Source organism: Cladophialophora immunda (genome assembly GCF_000835495.1).
Source record: "Cladophialophora immunda strain CBS 83496 unplaced genomic scaffold supercont1.7, whole genome shotgun sequence".
Lineage (NCBI taxonomy): Eukaryota > Fungi > Ascomycota > Eurotiomycetes > Chaetothyriales > Herpotrichiellaceae > Cladophialophora > Cladophialophora immunda.
Window position 1 is genome coordinate 3293987 of NW_015622547.1, and position 24053 is coordinate 3318039.

The following is a 24053-nucleotide window of genomic DNA, read 5'->3' on the forward strand; positions in this document are numbered from 1 at the left end:
AACTGACGTGGATTACTCCACAGTCGCTAAAGATTATCCTTCGGCAACATACTATGCTTCTCTTCTTGGCCAAGACGAAGTGTTGATATTTATTCTATCCATGTCAGCAGCAGATGTCAACGCACAAGGCGGCGAGTATGGCAACGCACTACAGGCGGCATCAAAGGGTGGCCACGAGAAGGTAGTGCAGATACTACTGGACAAGGGTGCCGATGTCAACGCACGAGGCGGCGTCTATGGTAACGCACTACAGGCGGCATCAACACGAGAAGATAGTGCAGATACTACTGGACTGCCTCCCCACCTAGATCAGCAAGGAATGTCGCCGTAATGCAATCCATAGTACACTTAATACAGAATACCTTGTCAAATAACTCCGTCAGGCTATTGTCAAGGGACCATTGTGGTGGAATCGCAAATTCGGGAACCCCCCCCGGAATTTAGTACGGCGGGACTCTTGGCACGAAGGGATACACGTTAGAGCATCGCGACGATATACATCTGTTTTGCTTTGTGGGGCCCACCTTGGAGGCGGGCGTATTGGCGTGAACTACCTAGGTACCCAGCATTATGATATGGCGAGGGAGAAAGCCCAAGCTCAATCTGGGCGAGGATCCGGAAGGCACGGACGGTGTTTGGGTCTCCCTACGAAGACGAGGCAAAGCCATTGGAGGCTATGTAGCCAGTTTCGCGAACCACGGCGTTCCTGGGGATGCAGCGGCAAACGAGACCGGCTCATAGAGGTAGACCAGGGGCTGTCAAAGATGTTGCTGGCCCTGACGCCGAACAGGGAGCAGATCGACAGCCGTTCTCCAATATTCATTTTTCTCAATGTCTGCCTGTGGTCGTGACTATTGATCATCGCGCGAAACCACCGGCGGGATACCCACCGTCGGCGAGCCTGGTTGGAGGCGGAGGAAAGTGCGGCGTGCCACCGACGCCCTGCTGCTGTCCTCCACCGAATTGATTCACGTAGCCCTGGTGCGGCTGGTATTGAGGCCCCGGAAAGCCGTTGCTACCGGGCCCTAGACCCGGCATTGGCGATCCCATAGGCGTCATCTGGATCCCAGCCCCGGTCTTCTGGTCGATCAATGGAACCACGTCGGTTTCGGGTTCAAAGCCGTGGTGGTTCACGGCGCCAGGGCTGGATCCGTACGCGAACAGTTTCTCAGGATACAGTAGAGGCTGGCTCGCGTGAGGAACCCACGTGGGCTTTCCGATGCGGACCTTCTTTGCGCCAACACCGTGTCCCCAACGCTTCGCTGATGCCTGAGGTTCATACTCCCCGGGATACAAAAACATGGTCAGTATCCGACCGGGGGATGTAGCGTTGAGGTACGTCCGCATCTTGGACGGGGATGCACGACCCAGGCAGAGCAGGACCAAAGTCATGAACCCCACGATTCCGGTGAGGAACACTCCCACGTAGGCCGGGATGCCGTATACCCAATGGTACCGGATCTTACGAGTAAAGACTTGCACAGGCACTTGAGCCGTGGTCGGCGAGGAGCTCTCCGCGGTGGCGGTGGAAGAAGCGGCCCGTTTGCGCTTCTGGGTCGCGGTAGAGCCATCGGCGGTGCCGGGGATGGCGTCGGATGCTGGAAGCCAGGACTTCGTGCCGACCAGCCCGTTCGCCAGCACATCGGTATAGATCAGATTGACGATGCGGGCGGTCCCGTTGGTGGTGGCCGAGAGCTTCTGCCATTGCGCGTACATGGCGAACGAGTTCTTGCCGCTGTAATCCCCATAGCCCGTTGAGCTGTCAAACACGTCGCCGTTGTACACAGAGGCGAGTGCGTTGGTGGGGAAGTTGAGCCCCGGCATGTTGTCTGTGCCGGTGGAGCCGAGCCCGGTCGTGAAGGCGTTCATGTACGCCGTCAGGTACAGGTGAGGAGACTTGACCACCGACAACGCCGAGGATTCGCGCGTGTCGCTCGAGACAAGCCCCCACAGCGGTATCGCATCCGTAATCGTCAAGTCAAGGTTGGAGTTGTTCTCAACGCCCCAATATAACGGACGGGACGAAGGACTCTGAGGGTCGATAGAGTCAACATGCAGTGACCTTAGACCCGAAGTGCCGTTGAATCGGAAGTTGAATGTCTGCACACTCACTTTGACTGCGCTCGCACAAGAGATCAGCGGCATTGACAGACGGGCTCCGGGCTCGTAGACAAGCTCTGTGTTGCCGTTGGCGAGCCGGGGAACACCATATATCAGGCCACAGGCCACCCCTACATTCGACATGTTGGATTTGCTGAACGGGTTGACTCCATTGCATTCGTCCAGAATGTCGCTGAAATTGGACCGAGAAATGCCAAACGGGTTCGGCCAGTACGGAAAACTGTCGTCACTGGTAAAGGAGCTGTTGTCGTTGGCAAGGAAGGTCGAGAACACCTCGCTGTACGACGAGATTGCCAGCTCGTCGATGTTCAGCAGCGTGGTCTCGGGAAGCTGGAATGTCTTGCCGACTTCGGACTCGAGATAGCCAAAGACGTCGGGGCTCGGTCGCGTGACGTTGTAATACACGGCGAGGAGGACGTTGAAAAACCATGCACTCTGATAAGCTCGGCCTTGCAGGTCAGCGTTGACCTGGGGGGCTGACCTGTCGTACTCGGGGAGCTTCTGCACGATATTGGCGAAGCCGCCACGGTCTGTAAGGACAATGTCTCGCACACTGCCGCCGACTGAGCCATTGAGCCCCGACAGCGTGAAGTCGATGGTGAGATTTGTATTCACGCACTGCGTTTCGGGTTGCATGACCAGAAGCTCTTCCTGCCAGATACCGCCTAAGGTCAGTGTAGCGGGCAGGGTGTGGTTCCGGAAAGCCACGGCGCCATTGACCATGTCCACCACCAAGCCTTCAACTGCTTCCACCGTGTCGTCGAGGATCAGAGTCCCCAGCTGTCGATAGGAGCCGGTCTCATAGAAGGAGCCGTTGTTGACATCTGGATCTTGTCTCTTGGTGTGTGAACGAAACTGGATGTCAAAGATGCTTGATACTGTCTGCTCCTGTTCCTTTAACCCGCTCTGGAAGAGCGTAATCTTGTCCGAGGGCACGCGACTATCATAGCCGAAGGGGAATTCAGAGGCGATCGAGTCGGCCGACTCGATTTCGATGGTGTCGGACCCAGGACAGGGTCTCCAACTCGGCACACCGCATTGACGGTTGAAGCCCAGCGTGCTTCGTGCGGGAGTCCCGTAGCCGAAGGGGCCGCTGTCGGCGACGTAGGGGAATGAGACATCTTGAGTCCCCGACTCAGCTCCAACTTCGTCGTAAAGCCCAATTGGGGTGACAATCGACGCGAGCGAGATGATGAGCGCCGCTGTTCCCCCCAGCCGAAGGAGCCATTTCGTCGTGCTCTGCACGTTGGTAGAGCTGACGGTATCTGCGCGAAAAAGAGTCGCCCAGTATGAGCCGTGAAGGGTTGCGCTGACCGAGGACCAGGTGGTGGCCGTCATATCCGCATTCAGCAGCCCTACAAGGACCAGAGCCACCATTGTCGGTAAAAGTATCTGCAAGGCCGTTATGATGGCCGCGATCACGCCGGAGACCTCGCCAACTGTGAGTTCAATCATATTGATGTAAAAAGGCACGATAAATAACGAGGGTTTGAAGGAGAGGACGCATCCGTCATGGACTGCACTTGAAAGAATGAATGATTTGTTGGAGAGCAGCGACGGCGAGAGGAGCTCGCAAAGTCAACATGAAGGGGTTGTATATCTTCATGATGCCCTCTCCATGATAGTATACATCTTGCAAGCCACCACGCCTTGAACAGGGGCAGCACCGTCAATCGTATTCGGGTTGCAAAGTCGGGAATGGATCCTAAACTTTGGGGCCAAGGCTTCGTCGATGGTCTTCTCATTGGCCGAGCATGGGTTCTCACAAGGCTGAGACAGACCGTCTGTAATTGCTGCATCTTGGGCGTTTTCCGCCTTGGGGGATAGAATATCTGCCAGCCAACATGATTCGATGAGGAGATCGTTTCTCCCAGGAGAAGTAGAAATAGTGGAACAACCAACGCCACAGGCGCCAATATTCAGCTGGGCATGCCACACATCGTATCGCCCAGTAGGGCTGTCGAGCGTTTCAAGATACTGTGTTCGTGCCATAGACCCTGTCGATCATTCTGCCCTGCCTACCTAGGAAATTGTCCTGGCCCCAGGACGATGGTTGTACCGGGACGTTTGAACTGGACTGTTTACACCTGACCAGTCATGGGTGGAGATTCCAGGGGTGGTAAGTCAAAAGACTCGGTAAAGGTTTAGCTGTGATCGTCTATACCGGACAGGTACGCCTAGAGACTTGGTACTTGAAGTTGAAACCATAACGTTATAGACCTTATGGAGACCATCCTAAGGGAAACTACCACGGTTAACTTGTACGAGATCTACGAGTAGTACCGAGTATTGTAGGAAGAGAACCGGGGCCGCGACCATTCCCCAGCCCACAATAGCCTTAGTTTCTTGAGCCTATAGAACTTAAAGTGCTCCCCGGGAAACTGCCGTAGGAGATCGAGGAGCACGATAGTATCATTGCCTGTCTACATCCAAAAATCGCACGATGTTTAAGTACAGACAGCCCCATGATCAATCATTCCTGTCAAGCTGTTTCGAGCATCACCGAAGCCAGTGGCGTTGTGATCGACCGACCTGCCCATCTCGCACTGGCAGAGGATGCGGCCCGAGAAGATTCTTCTGAGGTCAGTACGGAGATATAGAAATTTCGATTGACTCGATTTAGCATACACTCACAAGGCTCAGATGTGGTCGAGATCGCTTTAGTCGAAGCATGACTGGCAGAAGCAGATCTTGCAGCTACATAGTAAAGGAGGCGCCCCAACGAGTGCTGGCCAAGCCCGTCCCGATGAGGTATGGCGGCACTGCGACAACCTGCGGACGTGGAGGCAGATTTCTCGGCTGCCTAGATCCGTGAGGCCTGGAATGTTACATACTCCGTTGGTATCTGCTGGGATTTTGTGATTCAGCCACGGGGTCTCACTCCTCCACATATTTCGAGATGGATGGCATTATGAGCGCGGAAATGATGCCTGACCAACAGGAAGCCGTCGGGTCCGAGATTGAGGGCCAGGAGAGCCATTTCCTCCTGTATCGATTCAGCACCGAAAGACACGGGCCCAACAGTACGAGACCCCACCGGCACGCTGACTTTATTGACATACTGGCCGTGGCCGGCCACGTCGAGGTCCGCTGCCTGCCCATCATCTGGCAAACGGCACGAGCAAGTGTTGGCCTCGGCGGAACCAGCAGCATCCGGCTCGCACCGCTCGACGCGCAAACCGAGTTGGCCTTCAAGCTGATCAAGGACGAAGAAAAAATATCCGCAAAGAAGGGCGAGATCTTCAGCCTCATTTGGAACGAAGTCTCCACCCTGGGCCATCCCGAGCTTCGAGCTCACAGCAACATCGTTGATCTTCTTGGAATCTGCTGGGATATTGGAGACGATGACATTGTCTGGCCTGCACTGGTCTTTGAGAAGTCTCATTTTGGGGACCTTCATCGTTTCACGAGTCTACCCCGATGGACCCAGCTCGGTTCGCTGGATCGACTTAAAATATGTGTGGATATCGGGGACGCAATATCCCTCATGCACAGTCACAGTGAGTGGCGTGTTTTGCTGACACGCATTGGATACGATGGAAAGGACTTACCAAACAGCGGAACAGATATTATCCATGGAGACTTGAAGCCACACAACGTCCTCATATTCAAGGAAAGTGACACGTTTGTCGCGAAAGTCACAGACTTTGGGTACAGTCATCAATACTCTGGTGCTGCAGATGCTTATAGCCTTCCTCTTTCTGAACCCTGGCAAGCACCCGAAATCGACGGGTCCGACACGGAGTTTTCTTTGCAGGAGGCGAAGCGAGCGGATATCTACTCGTACGCTCTGTTGTGTGCGTGGATATTGTACCAGCACCGACTTCACGAATGTGTCGCTCACGACAACGCAAATCCCTGCTCGGGGAACAACTCTATCAGCTCGTTGCAGAAACTCAAGAGCAGCGGACAGCTACAGAAAGTGGTTCTGGACTTGGTCGATGGTGATGAGCTTCAACCAAAGCACAAGGCTGAGCTGCGAGAACTTTTCCGCCATGCCTTGGCTTCAGAACCAAGTGCAAGGAACGAGATTCTCTGGAGTTCATTCAAACTTCTGAAACAGTAAGCCCACGCTCTTCAAGCACTGAGGCATTGAATATTCACTAATTGTCCACCAGGCCAGACCGAGATGCTCACCAGCCGCCTACTGACGTTGACACTCCGGCCATTGAATTCAAGGTAGGTCGTTGCGATAACCTAATGTCAGCGTGGCATGCTGCTAAGTTTTCTAGCTTGACACGGCAATCGTGCAATACTACCAGTGTGACCATCGTGTTCGAAGTTACATTACAAAATGCCTCCAGCAGCGTGTCGACGGCGCGAGCCAAAGTGCTCAAACAACCAATGACACTGTGCAGCTGGCAATGTGCTACCACATCGGATTCGGAGTCCCACGAAACGAAGAGAGATCTCGTCAACTTTGCGCCAATCAAGACATGACCGAACGGATTCACGCCGCCATCAACGCGGTTGGCAAGACCTCCATGCAGCTGGATCATCCGCTGATTCGGCGTATACTGGCCGCGGGCTCTCTCGGGAACTTGCATCAGATTGGCCAGAGGCAAAATTTTGCCTCGCTTCAAGCGACCGAAAATGTTCTGGTCCGGGAGCTGGACGACATCGGGAACAGCATCGACAATCTTGTGCTGAAGTACCTCATTACGCGAGCGCTGATTGATTGTTTGAGACTCCAGGGCCGCCTGGACCTGGTCGAGAGGCTGGAGAGTCAAATGGTCAATTTCGACGAGACGTCCCTTGGCAGAGACAATTTGGCGACGGTGGCAGGCAAGACCAATCTGGCACATCTGCATTGGAGCCAAGGCAAACTCGACCGCGCCCTCGGCGTGATGGAGGAAGCATTGCAGTCCAGTCGGCGAATCCTGGGACCGGACGATGCATTGACACTGACGATCACGGGGAACGTTGCGGCCATTTACAACAGTCTGGGAGATTTCGGGCAAGCCGAGAAGCTGGAGCTCGAGCTGCAAGCAAAGAGATCAGCGTCGCTGGGAAAAGATCATCCGGACACTCTGACAAGCATTGCCAACCTAGCAGCGATTCTCTTGCGCCAGGGCAGGCTGCACGATGCCCTCCCCCTGGCGGAACAGGCCTGCCAGGCGCGAAGAAATATTTTCGGAAACGATCATCCGGACACCGTAATCAGCATGTCTAACCTCGCCCTGATACATCAGGGTCTCGAGCGGTATGAAGAGGCCGAATCGCTCTTCGTCAAGGCCACTGATACCAGCAAGCGGATCTTGGGGGAGGATTCTCCCAGCACCCTGATGTGCATGGCCAACCTGGCATTGAACCATTGGTACCGAGATCAGCTGCAAGAAGCCGAAGATCTAGGTCTGAAGGTTGTGGCGAAAAGGAGATATGCACTTGGACGAAGCCATCCGGATACCCTCACCAGTATTGCAAATCTGGCCTTGGTCTACGAAAGCCAGGGCCGCCTGGAGGAAGCGCTGGATTTGGAAGGCTACGTCCTCGAAGAGTCGCGCGCACAACTGGGTGACTCCCATCCAGACACTCTGATGAGCATGGACAATCTCGCCAACACACACCAAAACATGAAACACTGGATCGAGGCCGAGTCCCTCTTAGTAGAGGCACTGGCGACACGAAAGCGAGTCCTGGGTGAAACCCATCCGGATACAATGGTGAACACGCACAAGCTCCTCCTGGTGCTCTCCAAGTTGGGCAAAGAAAACGAGATTAGACAGATTGGCGAGGACCTAGCCCTCCTGAGCTCGTAGCAGCCGATGATGGTTGTTGGGCTCGTACCGTGTCACGCCACAGTTGGAGGTTCCGAGTTGACTTCTTCGTGTCCGGATGCTGGGGCCCCAATATTTCGGTTCGACCAGCCGCAACATCAGCCATCAACTCGATTGCCTCCTGCGTACGACCGAGATCGTTCAAGGTGTGGGCTAGATTGTTTTTGGCGGTGAGGGCGTGCGGATGCCTAGCACCGAGCTGGGCCGCAAATTGACCGGCAACATGTCTTTCCAACGGCTCTGCTTCCTCCGCCCGTCCCTAGAGAGAGTACGACGCCGCCAAATTTCCCATGGCCACAAGAGTTGTTGGGTGATTCTCGCCCCATTGTCGCTTCCTGGACTCTACAACTTGTTTGTCCATCTCTTCCGCTTCGCCGAACATCTTTCTCCGGCGGTAGTGGTTTGCGGCGTTGTTCATCAGTACCAGCGTGTCGCCATGGTCTTTGCCATTAATCTTCGAGGAAAGAGCCAGGGCCTCGAGGTTCATCCGTGCGGCTTCGTCGGAGCGGCCTTGATATTCGTATGTGGACGGCAGATTGTTCATGGCGGCCAAGGTCTTCTTGTGAAGCCTGCCCCGCGACCGCTCCAGGACCTGTAACTGCCGGGACAGGATCTCCTCGGCCTTGTCAAATTTGAGCAAGTGCCAGTATATGACGGCTAAGTTGCCCATGCTCGTCAGAGCTTGTTGGCTCTCTTCCCCATAGACGCGTGTGCTCGTCTGGAGGACGGAGACCTGCAAGTCCTCGGCCTTGCGCCACTGAGATTGGTCGATGTAGACGGACACCAAATCAATCTGAGCGGCGACTGCCTCGGTGGACTCGCTTTGCTGCGCGGCCTGGCTGGCATGGATTTGATCGACGAGAACCTTTTCCGCACGGACGACGCTCCCCAATCCTTGAAGCGCTTTGGCGTTGACCAGTCTCAGTCTGGCCACGAGAGGATGAGCATCGCCCAGCAGCGTGCGCAGGCGATTTACCGTGCTTTCGTAGACCCGTTGCGCTTCCTCGAGGAGGCCACATTCTCGGTATTTCTCTACATGGTTGGTCACGTCGAGGGGTACGTCAAGGCTTTTCAACGAAAGTCGCTTTATTCCCCTGATCTTCTCGATCTCCACTTCGAGGTCTTTCTTCAACTTTGTGCTTTTGGAGAGCCAGTCTAGGGCCACCTCGTTGTTCTCTCCGGGCATATCGAGCCCCAGCCCGGAGAGCAAGGCCAGCTGAAAGGCTGCATCACTTTTTGAATCTGCATTGCACCTGTCGTCGTCGTCGTTGTAACGAGCCTCGTAGCAACGCCTTAGATAGATCCACAAACGATAGTCCGATATCACCAAGTCGGGGATGGCGTCCGTGAGCTAGAGGGGGATAAGCAGGAGTTCCGCGGGCGGGAACGGAACCGAGCAGCAGCATACCTTAAAAGTGCTATGATCCGTGTTGTATCCAAGATCGAAATTTGTTGAATAATAGCTGCCCCGCAAAATCAGCAACCCCAGCCTACTCAACGCCCACGTTGGGCTTGAAGGCAAAAACGCACTGTAGATAGCCGAACGGTCTTTGGTGGCCTTCGATATCGGTGCACATGATTCCCAAGGAAGTCAGTGTCGCGACCTTCGACTTGACGGCAGCGTCCTCTGCCTTGTCGGCTGCAGAAGATCCAGCGTTTCGCTGCTCGAGAAACATTTTCTCTGCCGCTTGATGGCACTCGGCCGGTAGGTGGCGCTCTGCACTGTCCGTGGCCAAACTCCAACTGAAGAACGAAGCCAGGCCACTGATCTGTTCCTCGGAGAAGTCTTCTGTATTCTCCGCACATTGCATGGCAAATGCGAAGAAGAGGTCGTTGTCCTTCAGGATCTGCAGCTGTTCCAAGTCGGTGTCGGCGTCGGCGTCGGCACTGGGATTTCGATCCCCCGCCGCGTCCGCAAACGCTGTCAGGTGGTTACAGAAAAGGATCCAGATCGCGAGCATGCCAAACGAGTACATATCAGCCCTCCTCGCGGCGGAGAAACGCAGGGTGGAACCCCGTTCCTCGACTTCGGGCGCGTTCCACGGCCGAGAGATGGGCAGATGGAACTCTGAATCCTCCGAGCGCTCCAGGGACAGTCCGGAGTATCCAAAGTCAACCATCCTTGCAGTGTACCCGCCGCTCTTGTCGTCAAAGATCAGGACGTTCTCGGGTTTGAGGTCGCCGTGGACAACATCTTGAGAGAACAACATCAGCAAAAGTGAGCCAAAACAAAAGTCAGAACCCCCCCAAGGCTAGAACATCATACGGAAGGCATGCATAGTCATCAGAGCAGAGCCGATGTCACTGCAAATCTGGAGCCTCTGCTCAACACCAAGGCGCTTTCCGGCGTCGGACAAGAGAAACTGCCTCAGGTTTCCATGGTCCGCCTTCCGGAAGACCAAAACCGGCCAAACTTGGTCGCCGGCGACGTCCCAGCAGATTCCTTCCAGTCTGATGATGTTTGGATGTCCTCGGATTACCGGGTGTCCCAGGACGCCGACTTCGTTCATGGAAGCCCGGAGCGCCGCCGTCCTGCCCGAGTCGGTGCCCTTCTCGAGGTGCAACTGCTTGAATGCAAGACTGACGTCCAAGGTGACGAGCGACTGTCGGACGCGGGCGGTTCCCCCGACCCCGATGGACGACAGGGTTTGCTGCCATGCAATGGGGAAGTACTCGATTTGTCGCCACTGTGCGACAGCTAGGAAGTCGGTCAGGTCCAAACGCAGTCGATCGGCCGAGTGTGCCTCGCTGGACTGTAGGATATTTGATGTGTTGGAGATTCCTCCCTGCCGATAGAATGATGTCTTCTCCAGCATGGCGGCATCTTCTGCTGCCTCTGTCGCTGAATTGGCGGCAGGATCGAGTCTCAACGCCCTCAGTTGATCTCTATCGACTTGATTTGGATCCATTTTTTCAGGGCTTCTCATGAGCTCCGTCGGCAGCGAACAGCAAAAATGCAAAGGAATGGCACCAAGGACAGAGCTTTGCTTTGTGTGTCAACAGTGGAATCGAGCAGACAGGCTTACAATAACAGAAATTCCAAACAACGGGGCTGTCCACGAAGAGCGACGTTGTGAGGCTGGCGCGGGGGGGGGACCTGGGCGCTCCGGCTGCCGTCGGTCACACGCGGAGCTGCAGACCTGTTAATTTTCCTGATGAGAGACCACACACCTGAACCGAGCCCGTGACAGTTCCTCTGCGATTGGGCGTCGCTTAAGGAGCATTCCTAGGGCTCTACAAGCGATTGCGGATCTACCAATAGCAAGCAGCGACAAGGTTGGTATTGTTTTCTCTATTGATTGAACTGCGCTTCCACCTTGTGTACGTCTCAACCACCTCTCAACGGTGTCATAACCTTCCCAATTTTCCTCAAGCAAGTACACGAGAGCTGCATTCAACATCGAGCACCCGAACCCTTCCAATGTATCGCTCACCTGGCCCGAGATTTTCGTTGCAAAAGGATGGCGGGAAGCAAGCTGGCACCTGTCAGGACAACTGCGAGGAGAATGTAGACCCAAAACTGCGTCACCAGCTTCAGATGGGTCGCTTTGTCACTCGGCGTGCCGTTCTGGACCACCTGGATCAAATTGGAGCTAAACAAGGTCTGTAGTAGATATCGTCAGTGATCAGCGGGGGGACCTTCGTTCTTCTCGGATTCCCAAGTGCAAGATCGGAAGAAAACGTACAGCCAGTAGGGATGCCGGAAGATACATGGTGGCGATGAGAGTAAGCCATTTCAGGACTCTCGAATCGCGCTTGCTTTGCTGAGCCACTTCGGCGCTTTGGGCCGATATCTCGTTGAGAGCGTCCAAGGTGTCTTGCATGGCCTGGCTATTCCGGAGATGAACTCGGTCGTTTCGGAAGGAGAGGATCTTGGAAAGCTGCTCGGTTCGGCAATCAGCAAGACACACAAAAATATGGGACCGGAGGGCTGTGTCGTCTATGACTTACCAGGTCATCTATTCCGTGGGTCTCCTCCATCAGAGTGGCAAAATTCCGCCGATGTCTGTCACAGTGTGCAAGGTGACTGTCCAGCTCTTCAAGGATCAGATCCCATTCTTCGGTGGCTGGACCACCGTGACCGCGTTGGTATTGCGATTTCAAGCTTCGAATCACGCTGATATTGGAGTCCAGCACAGACAGGGTTCTGAGGAGCTTTTTCCGCAGTCTTTGGAGTTTCTGCTTGTCCGCAAATGCAACGGGGTAGTCGTTTGGGTTGTCGATGCCGACTCGAGAGAAACATGCCTTGTCATCCTAAATCATCATTCAAAATGTATCAGTTCCGTCTGCAAAGCAGCATCCGATGTATTACGTACCAGCTCGGTGAGTTCTTTGCGCGAGTAGTCGATGTACTCGTCCCAGTTGCTCAACGCTGTCGACAGCACGACCAAGTGTAGCACCGCATTGATAGTCTGCATATTTCCTCGATCCTTGACGGTGGCCAACAGGATGTTTCTCAACCGTTGCTCCAGTCGCTCGGGAGGTTGGACAAGAATCCATGTTGGTGGCTGGTCTGAGCCTTGGGATTGCTGATAGACTCCTAATTGTCGCAACGACCAAGGCTTCTTCGGGTCACGGCCGTGCTTGTGGACATACCGGATACAATAGCAGAGTTCTGGTCCGTCAGTCATCTACTTCCTCCATACCTCAATTAAAGCATATCACTGGGGTCTCTTACCGAATTGATCGTGCTTGAACACATCTTGGGGCATGAAGGTGCGACGAGAATGAAACCCTTCCCACACCTTGTCGTCCTCTGTAGTCTTGAACCCGAAGGCATTGATGACGTCGTAAAAGCGCGGGAACACCTTGTGGTACGACAGGAGAGCTTCAAGGGACGTTCGAGAAAGGAGGAATCTGCCCCAGGAGTACTCTTGCCGGATGACACTGTAGGGGAGTCAGCTCAACCCAGCGTGCTGGCTAGCGAGGTGAGGGACATACTGAAAATACAATTTGGCGTCCTCCCGATTTTCCTGCGAAGGTGAAACGGCGATTAGACAGCGCTCCTCGACTTGAGTTTCGTTCACTATCACGTACTCTCAGAACCTCGTCCACCCCCCTCATGGTCTGTGAAGAAGCCGGGTCTGATCAATTCCATTTAGAATCATCCATGTTCAATGAGTTGTGGACTTCGCCCCACTGACCTGATTCGTTGCACGAGATGACCAAAGACTCCAACTCGTCGACGTTGTCCCCGAAAAGACGCACCGATTCCTCCCCAAATCGACTCTGGTAGAAGCCGGCATCGTCGGCTGTACGGCTCACAGACTCGCACAGCCCGGGACTGCTGCTCTGGGGTTCATTCGGGAAGGAAGCATCCATGTCTGCAATACGAATCTGGTTGGAATATTCAGCCTTGCCCGCCGAGAATGAATCCGACTTTGCACACAGAAAGGAACGCACAATCAGACGAAGGTGTTGGATTTCATACACTCACACTCCGTTGCCCAAGCCTGCCTATGCCTGATTCAACGGTCTTCTCTCAAGCACAGATTGGGGGTCACGTCACTATTTAATTAGTTTCCCAAACTTGATTTAGATCTGGCCGGCAAAACCGGTGTACAACAGTGCAAATCCAGCCGTTTGCCTGTCGTCCAATGACTGCGAGAAACTCCCATGCAGCCGCCCAGAGGCTGGACGTGGCAGCCTGATTTCAGGCGCGTTTTCTGCACTTGCGCGCCCAACGTCTCACAGCGTCAACCACAACCACAACCACAACCGCGAGAGTTAGCAGTGATAGCATCCAACCGCCTTCAGTCGTCATGGTGAAGCAAAAGATTTCCGGCCGTTATCTTGACAAGGAGAAGTTGTTTCGCCTGTTACGCAGCTTGTTTGGAAACGGAAACTTTGACGTTGAGGTGACTATCCCCCCAGGATGTCGGCAGAGGGCCATTCGAAGTCTTTTGGCTGATACGTGAGCCCGAAGGATGAGGACGACCATGTTCTCGTCACCATACCACAGACTCAAGAATTGACGGCCGTGAGTTAGAGCTCTCTGTTCCCGTCCAGTCGAGCGCTCTAAGTTCCCATCAGCGGCTGACGTCCTCCAGGCTCAGATAGAGTCCGTCCAGAGTCCTCCTCCGAGACGCTGAGCATGACCATGCTGGGAAGGAAACAGCTCAGGTAGAAAATGGATGTCATATGTCAAATGTCAAAATGAGTATCGCAGTCCAACGGCTCTTCCACCCATTTGCTTTTTCCATCCTCCAGTGCTTCCTTTCTACATGACCATGACCGATCTTGATCTCTTGTCTGTTAGTTGTTTTAGCCACAAGCCATGGCCCGTTCTTGTGCCTCTGCTGCCCCTCATCAATCCAAGCCACCGTGGCAGTGTCACCTGGACACCAGGCCACCCGCATTGCAAGAACACACCGCTTGGCGATAGCCCCTCACTTTGGACAGCACTGAATGCAATCGTGATGGCTTCCACGACCAGGACATGCAGATGACTGGTTCCCTGCAGCTGTACCATACACGTGTAACATTCCAATACTAAGCAATACCTTCCCTACTTTCTAGATCTCATCATCCATCGCGGCCGCCGAGTTAACATGTCGAGAAATCGGTTACGGGAGCAGCTGAGGCTGTTGCGCCGGAGCAGCGTCCCAGAGGGCCAATTCTTCATCCCTCAAAAGTCACTCTACAGACTGCTGACTAGAGAAAGAATCTCGGACACGCTTCGCCAGAGCGGGATCTCGGCCATCAACATTGAAGACCTCACCGACCGAATTCTCAAGGGCGGGCAGAAGTTGTTCGCAATCCTTGTTCTCTTGAAAGGGGAAGAATCCCAAATTGTCGAATTCGTCAAACATGATCAACTCACCGCGTCGCCTCTGGATTTCAGGCTCCCATTTGCTCTCGAGACCCTGACGACCATCGTCCCCAGCATCGCCACCGAGTTTTACGAGATACAGTGGGAGTTGATTGCACCGATATTCTCCAAGGGAGTGCTGCACCGAGAACTCCATGACTTGATCACGCTGCCGTACGTGAGAAACGAACCCATTGCCACTGGAGGCTTCGGCGATGTTTTCGAAATCGAACTGGACGCACACCATCAAACACTTGCCTTCACTCCGCCGGAAGATGTCAGTCCAGATTTTATCTACACTCATTGTTTCCTGTTGTTGTTGTCGTTGCTGATTTGGATGCAGAATTTAAGGGCGGTTCGGAAGGAATTCACGAGCTACACGAGCGGCGAAGACGACTGGGACAAAGAGCTGCACAACTTGAGCTTGCTCAGCGAGCTCAAGCATCCGAACATGGTTGGGATCCTGAGTTCATACACTCGCCGGCGACGACACAATCTCATGTTCCGACTGGTATCTCACGGAACCCTCGCCGCTCTCTTCGAAAAAGCTCGACCGGAGGGGTTCACGTCGGACGATGCATTCTTCTATGCCTTGGCCCAGCTTTCCTCGGCCATCTGCACCGTCCACAATTTTACGAGCAAGACGTTGAACCTGAAATTCATTGGCTGCCACCACGATCTGAAGCCCAGCAATGTCCTTTTCGACGGCCAAACGCTGATACTCGCTGATTTTGGACTGTCCAGGTTCAAAGACGCTGCCGAGTCGTCCAAAGAACCCTTTGAAATCGGAAAGGGTTATCATTTGGCTCCCGAGTGCGAGGATTTCGAAGACAACTTCAAGAAGCATATCATCAGTCGGCCGAGTGACATTTGGTCCTTTGGTTGTATCATTGCAGAGCTCTTGACGTACATGCTACAAGGCCCCGGCTCGACCTTGCGTTTCAAGGACGCGCGCGAAATCAACGTCAACGGGTACAAGACACGGACCTTCCACGGCGGCCGGTTCAAGCCCAATCCAAACGTCGACACGTGGCTCTCCAAGCTCGAGCGGCAAGGAGACAAAACTCACCGACTCTGTCTTCAGTTGGTCAGGTCGATGCTGGCGCTCAATCCTGACGACCGACCTCGAGCCCCCGAAGTGAGCTGGAACTTGGGTTGCATCGCCGTCGCCGCTTACACCGACAACGTGGCGAATCTGTTTTCGACACTCATCCAACGCACCGATTCGATCGAGGCCGATATCGAAAGCAGACGCTTCAGAGCCTGGACCACCTTATTCCAGTCCATTATCACGGCCCAACACAGCCCATGGAGGCTCACCGAAGACCCGATGACCGAAATCGATCCGGTGGTCCGGGTACTGGTTCAATGCAAGGAGGAAGTGTCGTCGATCCTGGAGCGCCACGCCGCCGCCGTCAGTCCTCTGTATGGCGACCTCCGCGCTCTTATAAGCCAACTCCACGATTTTCTCCCGGCCGAACTCCAAAGCCTGTCGCGATCTCAGGTGGAAGAAGACCTCGTCAAGACCGAAGACCTGGCCGTGCTCGAGACCCTGCAAGGGCAATGTCGCAACTCCTCGGCCACGGAAAGGATCGGCCTCCTTCTCACAATCAAACGCATGTCGATCTTGGCTTTCCAGAAGGAAAAGCGAACGCGACCGGAGCTCTACATTGAAGATCCCAGCCGAGTCGAAATCGACACCGGTGGCACGGGCGGACATCTTGGAGAGCATGCCTTGGCCTGGGTTCAAGAGCAGCCTTCTTCGGGTGGGGCCAAACGCCGAGTGGTGGTGGAATGGATTCGGTACACCCCGGCCTGGGAAGGATCCGTGAGTGAGGAGTTGCTGGCAAGAGTCGAGGCGATCGCTTCATTGCTCAACAACCCAGCCAAGCCGATCGACCAAGTCCTCCAATGCTCGGGATACTATCACGAGCCGAGCCGTCACGCGTTTGGGGTCATCTACGAGTTCCCCCCCAGCCACCAACAGTCTCCGCCTAGTGTGCCGACAACAATCACCCCGAGAACGTTGTCCGACGTCATTCTGGCCACGATGGACACGAGGAGTCGACCGTCTCTCGAGGACCGATACCTCCTCGCCTACCAGCTCGCCGCCTCGGTCGTGGACTGCCACAAGGTCGGCTGGATGCACAAGAGCATCTCCGCGCACAACATTGCCTTCTTCCATGCCGCACAGTCCCATCCCACCGCGTGGATCCAGAACCCATACATTGTCGGCTTCAACCACAGCCGCAAGGACGACCCCCAGGCCTTCACGCTCGGGCCGGGCATGGCTCGGTTCCAGGACTACCAGCACCCGTCGTACCACCGAGGCCACCGCTTCGTCCGCGACTTCGACTTCTACAGCCTCGGCCTGGTCCTCCTGGAGATCGGCCTCTGGACGACGCTGCGCACGCTGACGGCGCGCTGGAAGTACGCGAATCTCGACGAATTGCGCCTGGCCCTGCTTTCCAAGCGGGTGCCCCTTCTCGCACACTCGATGGGGAATGGATATCGGGAGGCCGTGGAGGCGTGCCTGAATTATATGCCCGAAACGACCGGTTCGCCACCGCCACCGCCATCATCATCATCATCATCATCATCATCATCATCATCATCACCACCATCAAGTCACCCAGAACGAGGCCTGAGCCATCGAGTGCTGGCGGGTCTGGGCAAGTTTCCTCGCGAGGCTGCTTGGCACTTTGATTCATTCGCCGGCTTCTCCCAGTCCCAAGCCCCCTTTGGTGCCTGACGTAGCCAGTGTCGGCGAGCCGCTGGAGGTAATTGTTCATAGAACACGAGAGCACGGGAAACACATTGAAATTTGTCCCCAAAATGGGGAAAATCTTGTGGCTCTCCATGCTCACTCAGTTCGGCGAGGCGCGAATCCACATGCATTCCACGATGGGCTATGACTTTCTCGGACTTTCGCCGAACCGACCCTCCAGATTGCATGGCGATATACATACCACCATCGCTTAGTCAAAAACATCAACATTCTCCAGCCACCCAGAAACGCCCGCGAAGCTGTGGCCACACCACATCAATTCAAGAGAAAGACACCATGATGAGAGATTGCTCTGGAGTCAGATGGGGACAAGGGAAGTCCCTCTTTGCGGCCCGGTGTCTTCTGCTCAGGATGAATTCGAGAGGTGCTAAACACCACGTGTTCCAGGAGATTGAGTTCAAGCTCGGGGGTTTGGCGAGCTTCGTCTACCTACTCGCTAGGGAGCGACCTGTATTTGGAGACAGGGGTTTTCTTTTCAAGAGTAACCTAGGTGGCGATAGTAACATGGTATGTACTTCCCCGGGAAAAAAGCTCAACGGAGAGCTCTTCCTTCCCGCTTCCTTCCCCTTCCCTTCCCCTTTCTTGCTCAGTGGACAGGCTGGACCCTGGCCTTATCCTGCTCCACCTGCTTCTCTGACATGAAGGGGGCAGCAAACCCGTACGTCTTATAGCCCTGGCTATAATCCTTCCCAGCTACGCGCTCTGTGACGAAACAAAAGGAGTAAAGTGTCAGCCTCGTGCTTCTTTCCATTATTCAAAACCAAAGGGAAAGCATAGCCAGTAGCATCACCAAGCGCGCGTTTTGAAAAACTCACCGTGGTCAGGCGGGAAGTTCTCCCTCCGATGCTTATAGTATCTCTGTCTCAGATCCAGTCCGTCACTCTTCCCATGGTATGTTGCATAGATGCTGCTTCGGTTGCTGTTCGTGCGATTCGGCGCGCTCCGGTGTGCGAGGTGACTCCCAAACAACAAAACATCCCCGGGCCGAAGGGGCACCTTCGTCCACTCGTGGCCGTCTTCCCAGGATCGGGAAATGGCCCCGCCGTGCGAGAGTTCGACCTCCATCTTATGCGATCCCGGAACGACTTCGATGCAGCCGTTTTCCGGGCTCGCTTCGTCCACGGCGAAGTTCGCTGTGAGGTGCTCGATCTTGCCAATGTGGTCATATGCGGGCGCGTCCAGATGTGCCGCAAACCCGTTACCTGACCGAAGTTTGTAGTTGATCTTGTCTTTAAAGAGGAGCATGTCCTGCGACCCGAATTCCAAGTCAGTCACCGCAAACATTTCGCAAGCAGCAATCGCCCTCGTTGTAACAGGACCAATCTGACTTACATCTCCCGAAATGCTTTTCAGTATCTTCGCCAAAGCGTCGCCGCACAGTAATGCATGAAACTCGGGGTGATAGTCGACAAAGTTCTCCGTCCTCATGAGTTGTCGCGACCCGTCTGTGTTGACCTCATGGTATGGCATCCACTTGCCCTTCTCAGCCGGCCACTCGCGCACCTCCTTTGTCCAGGCCTGAAGCTGCTCAGGTCTGACGAGGCCATGCTCTTCAGCGCGGAGAACAAGAAAGCCGTCACGGTGGAATTGTTGGACCAAGTCGGGGCCCGGCACGAAGGACGCCATGTCAGGCTCCTGTCTTTTCGTTGAAGCGATGGAAATGCGGTTGTTCAAAGTTGTTTTAGGCTTATCTTGAGAGCAACTCGGACGAAAGACTTACTCCTGGAACATTCCAACCCAGATCGGCCAAGGCTCCCAGCCGTTTAATAGTGCACGGCTGCATAGGGGTTTCGTAGCCATAACCCCAGCCTTGCGGTCTTCATGCCGGTGCCAAGCACTCGGTCGAACTCCGTCTGATGCCCGCAGAACATGGTCTTCCTCGAGGTCCGAGCATTTGAAACTGTCGCGTTCGCTGTCCAGACTCCAGACGGAATCTCCACCAAATGACAACGAGTGGCACGGTATGCAGATCGCTCTAGGCTGCAGAGCTCGATCTTCAGTCCGGTGTGGGTGACTGTTGTCGGCGATCTGCCGACCGCCTCCATGACTTTGAGCCCAGTAGGCAGAGAGTCCAGAAGGACAATTGCATCCAAATTGAGGACAAATCCTACTGAAATTTCTAGGATCCTCAACTCTCAACACTTCAATCTGAAATAATCATCGTGCCGAACTACCATAGTTCGACAAGACAAATCCAGACGCCAAACCGACAGAAAGAAAGAAAGAAAATGCTCCCCTCCATCGAGCGTCATGCCCGTGAATGCGTCAAAGAACTCTTTCAATTCATAGCCGCCCAAGGTCAAGGCGATTACCTGGGGGAGCAGGTCTCCCAGCTTGAACATACACTGCAGACCGCTCAGCTTGCAGTCCAGGCAGGTGCGGACGATGACACCGTGCTGGGCGCGTTGCTTCATGATGTCGGGCGATTCATTCCTGCAGCGAAGGAAATGCCTGCTATGATCGCTCCAGATGGAGTATTCGTTGGAAGTGGAAGTCACGAGATCTTGGGCGAGAAATACCTTCGTGTCCTTGGTTTTAATGAGTCGATCTGTCAGCTGGTTGGTGCGCACGTCATGGCGAAGCGATACCTGACAGCCGTGGACAAAGATTATTATGCGGGCCTGAGTCAATCCAGTAAAACGACTCTGAAATTCCAGGTCAGTGCTCGCCAGGTTCTAGCCCTCAATCTCAGAGAGACGGCGCATTCTTGGATTCGGGCCTAAGATCAAGTCCAGGGCGGTACGTTCACTCAGGAACAGGTCGTCGAAGCCCAGAAAGACCCTCTCCTCGAGGCAAAACTGGCTGTTCGACGCTGGGACGACCTGGCCAAGGTACCCAAAATGGCGACACTGCCGCTCGAATATTATGAACGAATGGCAACCAAAAGCCTGCTCGGTAAGCGCCGGAAATCGTGCTCCTCACACCCTCACGGTGCGAAAGGCTGACCATGAGAACGCATTGTGTAGCATCCCGGTCGGTCTTTGAATTGCACGGAAGAAAATACAAGCTTCCCGAGAGGCCCACGGTCGTGATCTGTGTCGACGGCTTTGATCCCGAATACCTCGAACAAGGAATATCCGACGGTAATACCCCCAACATGGCCAAGTTTGTCCAATCAGGCTTCGCTACGACGGCGAAATGTGCCATGCCAGCATTTACCAATCCCAACAACGTCTCCATTATCACTGGGGCACCGACGGCCTTACATGGTATCTCGGGGAACTTCTTCCTAGACCGGACAACTCGAAAGGAGGAAATGATCGTGGATGACGCATTGCTTCGAGGTTCGACCATTTTGGAGCAGATGTCGAAGCGAGGCGTCCGTGTTGCCGCCATAACTGCGAAAGACAAGCTGAGAGCAATCATCAACCACGGCTTGAATTGCTCGCGGGGAGACATTTGCTTTTCAGCCCAATATGCCAACAAATGTACGCTCGCCGATAATGGCATCTCTGATGTTGAGAAGTGGCTCGGCATTCCCACTCCAGACCAATACTCAGGAGACCTGTCTTTATTTGTGCTCAGGGCAGGCATAAAGCTGCTCGAGGAAGATCGGGCTGATTTGTTTTATCTCACACTCTCCGACTATGTTCAGCACAAATTTGCCCCAGGAAGCAAGGAAGCAAATGCTTTCATGGCGACCATTGATGACTGCGTCGGTCGCTTGGTTCAACTGGGTGCTACAGTTGTTGTGACTGGAGATCATGGAATGAGCGATAAATGCAAAGACGACGGTACACCAAATGTCCTATTTGTTGAAGAAGAGCTGGATCGCAAGTTCGGCGAGGGCTCCTCAAGAGTTATCTGCCCGATCACAGATCCTTTCGTCCGCCACCATGGCGCCTTGGGTTCTTTTGTGCGGGTATACTTAAATCGACCAGAAATTACCATCGAGGATGCCTTGACGTACTGTCGTTTATTCCCGCAAATCGAAGTCGCTGTCGACGGACCAACGGCGGCTCAAATGTTCGAGATGCCCCTCGACCGCGAGGGAGATTTTGTGCTGGTCTCCAAGGAGAATGCCGTTCTCGGAAGTCGGAAGGAAGAACATGCGCTCGACAATTTACGCGACCATCGACTTCGATCTCACGGTGGCCTCTCTGAGCAGCCAATCCCCCTGCTAAGATCTCTTCCTGTCACGAATACAATTGAGCATCGGCAATGGAGGAACTTCGATGCTTTTGACCTGGCCCTCAATTTGTGAGAGATACACTGCCACACCTACTGATGGTGCGCAAAGCCGAGGCCGAGATCGGGGTCAACGTTGAAGTCGGCGCCAGGCGAATAGAGGAAGTCGTAATTTTCAAGAAACATGGCGTCTGTGGGACTAAGCCACTGATTGAATGGGTCAAAAGAAGTCGGGGGACCTGGCACAGTCTGAGAATGAGCCGGAGCAGCTTCCTGGCCAGAAAACCGATCCAACAGCTTCCGTGCACTGGCCGCAATACTGCTCAGCAGATGGCGTGGGTGCATTGAAGTTGTTATATTATTCAAGACGGTCGCCAGAACATCCAGGGTCTCAGATATCCCGGCCTTGTCCACTCGGAGGTTGGCGGGGTTCCTGATGGTAATTTTGAGGAGGAAAACGAAGGCAAACGCTATCATTGTATCAAAGTAGGCTGGAAGCCCATCCAAGTATGACTGAATCTCTTGATCTGCAGCAATAACTTGCAGGATCGAAATTGCTGAATGTACTGCACTTGTCGCGAATTCCTCGAGGTCAGGATCCAGTTGGAGTTGTTCACCTTCGGCAACAGGCGCTCTTCTGAAGGCGTGCGAGCAGAGGAATAGCTTCGCAAAATGATAATGCAGACCTACGCCCTTCCGCGGGTAGTTTCCGACGCACTCATTGAAATGGAATCGCTCGTTCCAATCAGCCCGCCAGGTATCCAATGCAATGCTCAACCGGCGGAGTTGTGGGATGAGTTGATCGGACAGATGGGCTTCGGGATCTAGGCTAAATTGATCAAAGACCCGAGTGCTGATTGTCCAGATTTCCACCTGACTGACAAGTCGAGCATCGTCCTCGGTCGCAAATTCAGACTGTAGAAACTGACTTGGAGGCGTGATTGAGGCAAAATCCCTCGTCAAAGGCGGCCTCCCGTAGCAGATCGAGAAATGGTGGTCGCAAACAAAGACGAGATAGTATAACCTAGTACGCAGATAACAGGCGCGCTTTGTGTGGGGAGCTTTGGGTATACAGCGGTGGAGGTTCAACTCTCCCGCAAGCCGAGCAGCTATAAAAGGCGTCAGGGTCAGCACTGAGTCCTAAGGGAAATACCAGTCTGTGCACACTTGCCTACTCCAACGAGGGTCCAGGACATATCACTTATCCAAAAAGCACCAATGCAAAACGCGCGAACATCGTCATGATTGTTCTTCTTGGAAAACATCTTGGAGGACGCCAGATTGACGAAATGCTGATAGCAAATGTGATACAAATTTGAGGGAGTATGGAGGGCTCCCACGGCACATATTGCAGCGGTCAAGAGAGACGAACTTCTTCGAACGCTTGCCAGCGAGTCGTGCTCTGCCAAAATCCTGTACAAGAAATGATCGAGACGTCGAGCATATAATTGGAAGAAGGATTCCGCATCATCAAGCGTTATGATGCCTTGGTCGATGATGTCGAGATTATCAGTCAAGTTCTGACGAGTCATCCCTGGCGAGGCATCTGCTACTTCTGACACACAGGACGCCGGTACCACTCCCGGCCCTCTGTTCAAGTCCATGACGACTTCCCAGCCAGGCTCCGTCGGATGAGGCTGTTCAGTGGCCATGATGGCATCCGGCCTGGTGGGGAGATTCGAAGAGGTAGTCTCCTGGGGGGGATAAGGAGGAACATCTTGGTTGCTGCTAGATCGTTGGCTTAGCTGCTTGACCGAGTCTTCCAGCATGCGCAATTTCTCTTCGATGTTGGCTTTCCATCTGCTGGGGTCAGCTGTGTCCGTTTAAGCCTACACCTGATTGGCGGAGAGCACGGCACCAGCCCCGTCCACGTGGTTGCACAGCAGTACGTGACAGCCATGTCGAGGATGCTGGAAGACGACAACGTCGTGGCTATTGCCATTGCCGTCATGGGACTGGCGCATGTTGTCTCGTGCAAGTGATTTGGCGGTGGATATGGACCGAACTCACTCTACATCGCTCTCGAGAAGCATCTGCAAACTCCGATTGACGACACATGACAGCCCTCGTTTCTTACATCTGACGCACGGCGGATTGCCGTCCCCCATGTTACATTTGATCTTCTGCTTCCGACAGGAAACGCACGCTGTGATTTTTCGGCTGATGTCGATGGGCTTGCGATCGCCGAAGGACTCTCGCAGAGCCTGCACGGCCGATGAGCCGGGGGCGGTCGGGCTCGTTGCCATGATTGCAGTTTGCACTTGTCCGGGCAGTCGTGACAAGGAGAGGAGAAGAAGGAAGGGTCTTTGCCTGGATCGCGGCTCGATGATGTCGTGCTTCTCCAGCCAATTGCGGCCTGAGGAAGTTGCTGACGTGATTGGATCCCGCGAGTCGGGGTGAAGACGCGCATATGTTTTGACATTACACC

The 24053-nt window shown here is 54.2% G+C and overlaps 7 protein-coding genes across 7 annotated transcripts in view; 3 read left to right on the forward strand and 4 right to left on the reverse strand.

Moving 5' to 3' along the window:
* PV07_11851 (uncharacterized protein) overlaps window positions 1-331 on the forward strand; it is a gene marked incomplete at its 3' end in the record, with an annotated part of 3375 nt that extends 3044 nt beyond the window's left edge. Inside the window, exon 3 of the mRNA XM_016399325.1 lies at window positions 33-331. Within this exon, the coding sequence (XP_016243887.1) occupies window positions 33-331 (299 nt within the window). The remainder of the gene's footprint in view (window positions 1-32) is intronic.
* Window positions 332-507: 176 nt separating this feature from the next.
* On the reverse strand, window positions 508-3713 carry PV07_11852 (uncharacterized protein). Its single transcript, XM_016399326.1, has one exon. It carries the CDS (start codon window positions 3574-3576, stop codon window positions 859-861), a length of 2718 nt encoding a protein of 905 aa, XP_016243888.1. The 5' UTR covers window positions 3577-3713; the 3' UTR covers window positions 508-858.
* A 1307-nt stretch (window positions 3714-5020) lies between these two features.
* PV07_11853 (uncharacterized protein) lies at window positions 5021-7880 on the forward strand (the record flags this gene model as incomplete). The annotated part of the gene is made up of 4 exons (XM_016399327.1): window positions 5021-5621; window positions 5688-6183; window positions 6240-6300; window positions 6354-7880. 4 exons carry the CDS (start codon window positions 5021-5023, stop codon window positions 7878-7880), a joined length of 2685 nt encoding a protein of 894 aa, XP_016243889.1.
* A 3448-nt stretch (window positions 7881-11328) lies between these two features.
* On the reverse strand, window positions 11329-13220 carry PV07_11854 (uncharacterized protein; the record flags this gene model as incomplete). The annotated part of the gene is made up of 8 exons (XM_016399328.1): window positions 11329-11502; window positions 11585-11779; window positions 11850-12152; window positions 12215-12513; window positions 12577-12785; window positions 12840-12871; window positions 12936-12982; window positions 13043-13220. 8 exons carry the CDS (start codon window positions 13218-13220, stop codon window positions 11329-11331), a joined length of 1437 nt encoding a protein of 478 aa, XP_016243890.1.
* A 4863-nt stretch (window positions 13221-18083) lies between these two features.
* PV07_11855 (uncharacterized protein) lies at window positions 18084-19123 on the reverse strand (the record flags this gene model as incomplete). The annotated part of the gene is made up of 2 exons (XM_016399329.1): window positions 18084-18199; window positions 18313-19123. 2 exons carry the CDS (start codon window positions 19121-19123, stop codon window positions 18084-18086), a joined length of 927 nt encoding a protein of 308 aa, XP_016243891.1.
* Window positions 19124-19725: 602 nt separating this feature from the next.
* On the forward strand, window positions 19726-21701 carry PV07_11856 (phosphonoacetate hydrolase; the record flags this gene model as incomplete). Its single annotated transcript, XM_016399330.1, has 3 exons — window positions 19726-20154; window positions 20233-20392; window positions 20464-21701. 3 exons carry the CDS (start codon window positions 19726-19728, stop codon window positions 21699-21701), a joined length of 1827 nt encoding a protein of 608 aa, XP_016243892.1.
* On the reverse strand, window positions 21627-23871 carry PV07_11857 (uncharacterized protein; the record flags this gene model as incomplete). The annotated part of the gene is made up of 3 exons (XM_016399331.1): window positions 21627-22734; window positions 22791-23425; window positions 23636-23871. 3 exons carry the CDS (start codon window positions 23869-23871, stop codon window positions 21719-21721), a joined length of 1887 nt encoding a protein of 628 aa, XP_016243893.1. The 3' UTR covers window positions 21627-21718.
* Window positions 23872-24053: the final 182 nt, after the last annotated feature.